Here is a 6626-nt window from a genome sequence, read left to right on the forward strand (position 1 = left end):
TAAGTTTGTGTTGATGTTGGCATGCAAGATGGCAAAGTGCAAATATGATCCAGAGTATTGAGAATGTGGATTTTTGTACTAGGGCTCGACTTGAACAGCCAAATCACTGTGCGCTGTTCTGGAATCGGGATAGCAATTTTGATTTCTGAATATCTGAATATTCCCGCCTCCGCTGCCAATGCAGCACTGTGACCATCGGCCGGACCGAATGCTCAGCACCCCCCCCGTCTGAATAGTAATATAGTGAAAATATGTTGTTTTGTGCCCTTATTTATTTTGTGCAGTTTTTTACATGCGGTTGTCATGGTCCAGTTACTATGCATGGTTATATGCTCTGAAATGCATGTTGCACAGGAAAATATATTGAATATTGAATTCTGAAAAAAGTGGGTTGTGCCTTTGTGACCATGGGAAAATGTGGGTCCCAGGGTTAGACCAGTTGAGAACCTTGATGCAGTCCACATACTGGTCTTATATCTGTTTCCAGTTTGCTTCAAAATGCTCGAGTGTTTTGCCCTGGTTGATGCAAGGACACTTGGTCCAGTTTTCTCCCAAGTAAACCCAACAACCTGTCTTTTAGATCCAATTCCCACATCACTTTTAAAATCATTTCATGGATTCTTTGAGGAACAGTTTTTAAACATTATGAATTGCTCTCTTTCAACAAGTGTCTTCCCCACCGACTTTAAAATGGTGGTGGTGAGGCCCCTTCTGAAGAAGAACAATTTAGACCCCATTGGTTTTAATATCTATCGACATGTATCCAATTTACCTTTTTTAAGTAACATTTTTGGGGAAAAAAGTTTTTTTTTAACCAAATGAATGATTTTTAAAATCAGAAATAACATTTTAGAAAGACATCAGTCTGGTTTTAGGATGAACCGCAGCACAGAGACAGCACTTTTAAAGATTTTAAACGACATCAGGTGGAATCTGGATAACAAGAAATGTACAGCATTGGTTCAACTGGATCTAAACGCCGCTTTTTATATAGGAGACCATCACATTCTATTAAATAGACTCAGACACCTGGTCGGCCTCTCTGGTACTGTTTTTAACTGGTTCAGCTCCTACCTCACAGACCGATGTTTTTATGTAAGTATAGATACACGTTCCTCAGGGATCCATGAAATTAGATGTGGGGCTCCCCAAAGCTCGATTTTAGGTCCCATTCTTTTTAATCTTTACATGCTTCCTCTTGGGGAGTCATCAGGAGACATGGCATCGGTTTCCATAGCTACGCTGATGATACACGGCTGTACATTACCATTTCTCCTGATGACACAGGGCCAACAGACACCCTTTTTAACTGCATTTTAGACATCAAGTCATGGATTGCAGTGAATTTCCTACAGCTCAACCTGAACAAAACTGAGGTTTTAGTTATAGGTAGTGAAGGTCAGAGAGAGAAACTTAGCAAAACTACAAGATTCTGAACCAGTACAAAAATATAGTGAAAATAGGTTTTTATCATCTTAAGAACATAGCCAGAGTCCGCCCGTTTCTCTCTCAGGCCAGCACGGAGGTGCTAATGCATGTTTTTATCTCCTGTCATTTAGATTATTGTAATGCCCTGCTCTCTGGTCTTCCCAAAAAGAGTATTTTGAATCTCCAATTTCTGCAAAATTCAGCCGTTTGCATGCTGACGAGGACCAGCGGGCTGGGCCCACATTACACCTGTTTGAAAGTCACTGCATTGGCTCCCTGTCTGCTTCAGGATCGATTTTAAGCCCAACCCGGTGTGGGGGTTCTCTTGTCTGGTCTGGATGCCGGCACCCCCAATGGTCACGGTCTGCGACTCCTCCCGGTGTGGACAGCCACAATGGTAGCATTTTCCACAATCCTCAGTGTCATGCCATGTCTCCCTATGGTCAGTGGTGGAGTGTGCATGCATATGTAGATGTGGGTGTTTATGGAGGGTGCGAGGGACGGGTTTTCTTGTTTGCAAAGTCTTTAAATGCTGTAAAGCACTTTGTGTTGCTTTTTTGTATGAGAAGTGCTATATAAATAAAGTTTTATTTGATTCATCACATTTATTGCTGGTTTGGTCTGGATTTAGAGGTTCTGAACACATCTATGAATATGTGGCAGTAGCATGGATAAAGAAGCATATATACACCTAAACAAGGCAAGTGTAGATCACTTCAAGTCTGAATGCATTCGCATTTTAACATTGTGTGTAGATGTCAGCAAAGCACACTCTAAATACCTATTTTTTTTTACCACTTTATGAAATGCATGGTGGCAAGATAAAAACAATAACTTGGAGATGGAGATAAACCTTTTCAGCGCAAAACATATTTTCTAACAAAAGGGGCTATAAAATTGTGAGATGCTTCCATCTTTTCAGTGGCTATAACTATGGTGGACTTGACAAGTGTATTTTAACCCAAACTTGTTTATTCTTCCAAACCTAACCAAGAAGTTTTGGTGCCGAAGCTTAAACAAGTAGTTTTGTTGCATAAACAAAATCAAATAGTGACTTAAAGAGACAGAAAACAGTAACTAAAACCACAGCAAAATATAAAAGTTATACAGTTAAAGAACAATTATGCATGAGTCTTGAACTTCTAAGTCCTAATATTGTTGATTGCAGGTCTAAACTCATCCTTTCGCCTCCCCGATAGCTAAGTTTTACCATTTTCAAAATCCACTTCACTATGGCAAAGAACAACAAGGTTCAAGGTCTTTTTATAGTCACAAACACAGTTGTACGCGCAGTGAAATGCAACATCTGGTTGGTCATGTTTTTCCTCAGTATTTGGGTTGATAGTTGATCGTTTCCTTTGGGAATGTTTCATTCCAACATCTCTATTTAAAGTGAACATCATCCTGTTCTTAGGTGATTGTGATTGATTTATGGAAATACTGTCACAGAGAGGGAGTCTGAGAACCCAGGCGCAGACACAGACAGGTGGATGTAACAAAGGGGTTTATTAACAGAAACCTGTACAGAGGGAGGCAACTAAACAGAGGGGGGGAAACCAGAACAAATATACAAGGGGGGAAAACTACAAAAAAAAAAAACAACCTAGAAAACCCTAAATAAACAACAGAGAAGAAAAAAACCTAATGAATTCTAAGGTACAAAACAAAGCAACTCAAACAAACAGGGATACTCACAGAAGGGGACAAAAACAGAGGGGGTAGGTAGGCTCGGGGAATCCAGACTGGAACCGGTTGCAGGAGAAGGCTGGCTGTAGGTGGCAGGTTAAAACTGGTGATGTTAAAAAACACACAGTCGTGGTCAGACACAACCAGGTCCACAACACAGGACACACCAATGGACAGGCCATGAGTTATGACCAGGTCCAGGGTGTGTCCCCCGTTGTGAGTCGGCTATGTGACATGCTGCTTAAAATTCATACAGCTTAAAAGATTATAAAATTCTCTGGACATTGGGTCCGAGATGTTATCGATGTATAGATTAAAATCACCAGTTATCATAATTCTGTTGTACTTCATGTGAATGACTGACAACAGTTCTGAAAATTCCCTGATAAAAAGACAAGAGTGATGGGGTTGTCTGTACACTGTTACACAGAGGATCGGAGTGCTGCTAAAAACAAAGGCGTGGTGCTCAAATGTGGTGTAACTGTTAAAAGATACTTCAGTAGTAGAGAATAAAAAATTAAAATTCATACACTAGCATTCAGTCTAAACTTTATGAGTATGTATATGTTAGTAGACGATTTGAAAATAAGAAAACACTGAGAAAATCACCACAGCTTCTCCACACAGTTGTGCCCCTCGAATTACTTTTAGCACATTTTTGTGATCATACATCCTTTTAGCGTACGGACATTTACAATGCAGGGCTTCAACGGAAGAGTTCCTTATTTTTTAGAAGCGGAAGAGAAGTGTCACTTCCTCCATCAAACACCGTATCTCTTATGTGTCTTATTTCCTCGTTCACTTCATAGCGAGTCAGGATGGAGCACTTTTCATTTTCATGGACTATTGCTCTGGTATCTTTATTTCAAATGCACGGTGAGCACCTACTTTTTCTACTAATATTTCAACTCTTGGACTGCATTATTTTATTTTTAAAATCTGGTATTTTCACACTTAAATGTGTTGCTAAAAGACCCAGTAAGTGAAACAAAATGGATGTACATGAGGAAGCAGAGCGGCTTGTACGAGAAACAGATAAAACTGCAGTGAGACGATAAACAGACCAACACTGGGTTTTACGTTTATAATCAGTGAGTTACTGTTTCTATTCAGGTTGTTTAACTGGGGAAAATAATTGGATCAGTTTCTTAAGAATGTTTAAAGAAGGAGGTAAAATAAAAAAATTGCTAATATGATTAATTTTAATTGCTTTATATCATTTAGTTGATTTTTTATTTATTTTTTTCCCCATGTTGAAAACACATAGACTTCATAATGTTGCCATAGGGAACTTGTTATCTAACAGTTTTTAATATGTCCGACATCCAGTATTCCCTTTAGAATTCGCTCTACATTTAGCGCTGTGTCAAAATGAGGCCTTTTTTTAAAATTTCTTTGTATTTCCTTTTTTTTATCTGTCAGATTTTAAGATAACTTCCTAACAGGGCTGCAAGGTGGAGCGGTGGTTAGCACCTTTGCCTCGCAGCTAGAACATCCCCGGTTAGCGTCCTGGGATCTTTCTGCTTGGAGTTTGCATGTTCTCCCCGTGCAGCGTGGGTTCTCTCCGGCTTCCCACAGTCCAAAAACATGCTGAGGTTAATTGGTGATTCTAAATTGTCTGTAGGTGTGAATGTGAGTGTGCTTGGTTGTCTGTCTCTAAGTGTGGGCGAATATTTGAATATCAAAATTATCAAAATTGCTATACGGATGCCACCACGATGTCCGGATATTTGAATATTCGGGTCCAGCCCTAGTAATATTATGTGTCTACTGTTTTTACAGGGTCCAGTTCTGTGACTCAAGTGTTGGTGCAGAGAGGAAAAGATGTTCTTCTGAACGTCACGGAAACAGTTGTTCTTCAGGAAGATGATGATCTTATCTGGAGATTCAATAAAACGAGCAACTTAGTAAGATTTAGTCCTGGGGGAAAACCAACAATCTTTACTAATTACAAGGGAAGGGCTGAAGTTTTTGAACAAAATCACTCTGTGCAACTGAAGAACCTACAAGCAGCAGACAGTGGAGTTTATGATGCACGAGTGGTAGGGGATAAAGACCGACCAGTAGCTGAATACAACGTTACAGTTCAAGGTAGGTTTCTTAACATTTCAGACTCTTATGGAGAATAACTGCTGCCGTGTTCTGAAACATTTCACACTGACATTCTCCACAGATCCAGTGTCTGAAGTTGAGCTGAATGTGACTGAAGGTGGAGGTGCCTCTGGGAGCCCAGACTCTTGTATCGTCAATGCAACCTGCAGAACAGCGGACTCTGAAATCAGCAGCACTTTTAGATGTGTTCAACAAACCTGCTCTCAGGATGGAGGAGAGAAATCAAAGGTCACAAACTCTGGTTCTTCTCTTCGTATTTACCGGTTGAACGCAACAATCATCTGCAACCACAGCAACCAGGTCAGCCGGACCAAAGACATGAGAGAGATTCAAGATTTCTGCCCAAGAAATTCTGGTAAGACTGAAAGACAAACAATCAATAATGCACAGACTTGATTTAGCACAATAATAATAATAATAATAATAACAAACTGTAACTTCTTTACAGGGTCTGAACAATCTTCCAGCTCTATTGCATTGGGCATCGGAATCTCTTTTGCCTTCATAATTTTGCAGGCATCATAGCTTCTGTAGTTGTTTATCGTCGAAAGAAAAGAAAATGTAAGTCCAAGTCTGCAAAAAGCGGCAAAATTGTACTGTTTACTGTTTACACAGGAATTCGATGTTCTATAAAAAGCTCATCTGCTACATTTAATAATCATGTTTGTGCTATTAGGCAATTCAGTTTAAATGCTGTGAAAAATACGATATCTTTAAGCTCATATGTGCATATTTTTTACTGTGGTTATAATATATCGGTCACATTTAACTGACATCAAAGTGGAATATAGAAAAAAAAAAAAATCTGAATCAAATCCAGTCTATGTGCTGCTTTCAGTCCATTTATTTCCAGTATAAAAAAAAGAGGGAAAGGGCTTTCCACATGCATTGCTGTTTGCTCGCTCAAGCACATTTTGTAAAAAAAAAAAAAACTACTTCTAGGAGTCACCAACTTCAGAAGACATCAGTCCCCATGTTTCGGGGCGATAAAGCATCCTACAATGTAAGGATGGAATTACTTAGACATACACAAAATGTAGGCTGGATGAAGGAAAAGCACAAGTCATGTAAGAAATGGTAAACGAAAGCCTGCTAAAAATTCATGTCAGATCATTTATTTCTCAGTCTAAATTTCAGATATCATTATAGTGTATGAATGTCCTCAGGTAAGCATCTTTTTTTTTTTTTAGCAGTTTGATTTACAGAAACAGGCAAAGTCAAGAAATGTTTTCAGAATCACAAACAGGGGCTTTACATACATTTGCTTTGCACATCAACCACCAAACAATGACACACTTTAAATCATACATTTTCTGTATATGACCAGGACTCCCTGCAAAGCTGCAGGAGTCCCTGTACCTGGTTTGACTTTTTTCTTCTGGCTGCTACATGCTTATGTC

General features: G+C 39.3%; 1 protein-coding gene across 2 annotated transcripts in view; it reads left to right on the top strand.

Annotated features, from left to right (window-relative positions):
- LOC103374740 (uncharacterized) overlaps nt 1–6620 on the top strand; it is a 14014-nt gene extending 7394 nt beyond the window's left edge. The window contains exons 1-4 of one of the 2 annotated variants that reach the window (XM_008304877.1): nt 3883–3990; nt 4897–5205; nt 5288–5581; nt 5675–6620. In XM_008304877.1, coding sequence (XP_008303099.1) covers nt 3933–3990; nt 4897–5205; nt 5288–5581; nt 5675–5751 — 738 coding nt within the window. In that variant the 5' untranslated portion in view covers nt 3883–3932 and the 3' untranslated portion in view covers nt 5752–6620. Of the gene's footprint in view, nt 1–3882; nt 3991–4896; nt 5206–5287; nt 5582–5674 lie in introns of those variants that run through there. The other variant, XM_008304878.1, reaches the window with a different exon arrangement.
- Nucleotides 6621–6626: the final 6 nt, after the last annotated feature.

This window comes from Stegastes partitus, unplaced genomic scaffold (assembly GCF_000690725.1).
Source record: "Stegastes partitus isolate 25-593 unplaced genomic scaffold, Stegastes_partitus-1.0.2 Scaffold2343, whole genome shotgun sequence".
NCBI classification, from domain to species: Eukaryota; Metazoa; Chordata; class Actinopteri; family Pomacentridae; genus Stegastes; species Stegastes partitus.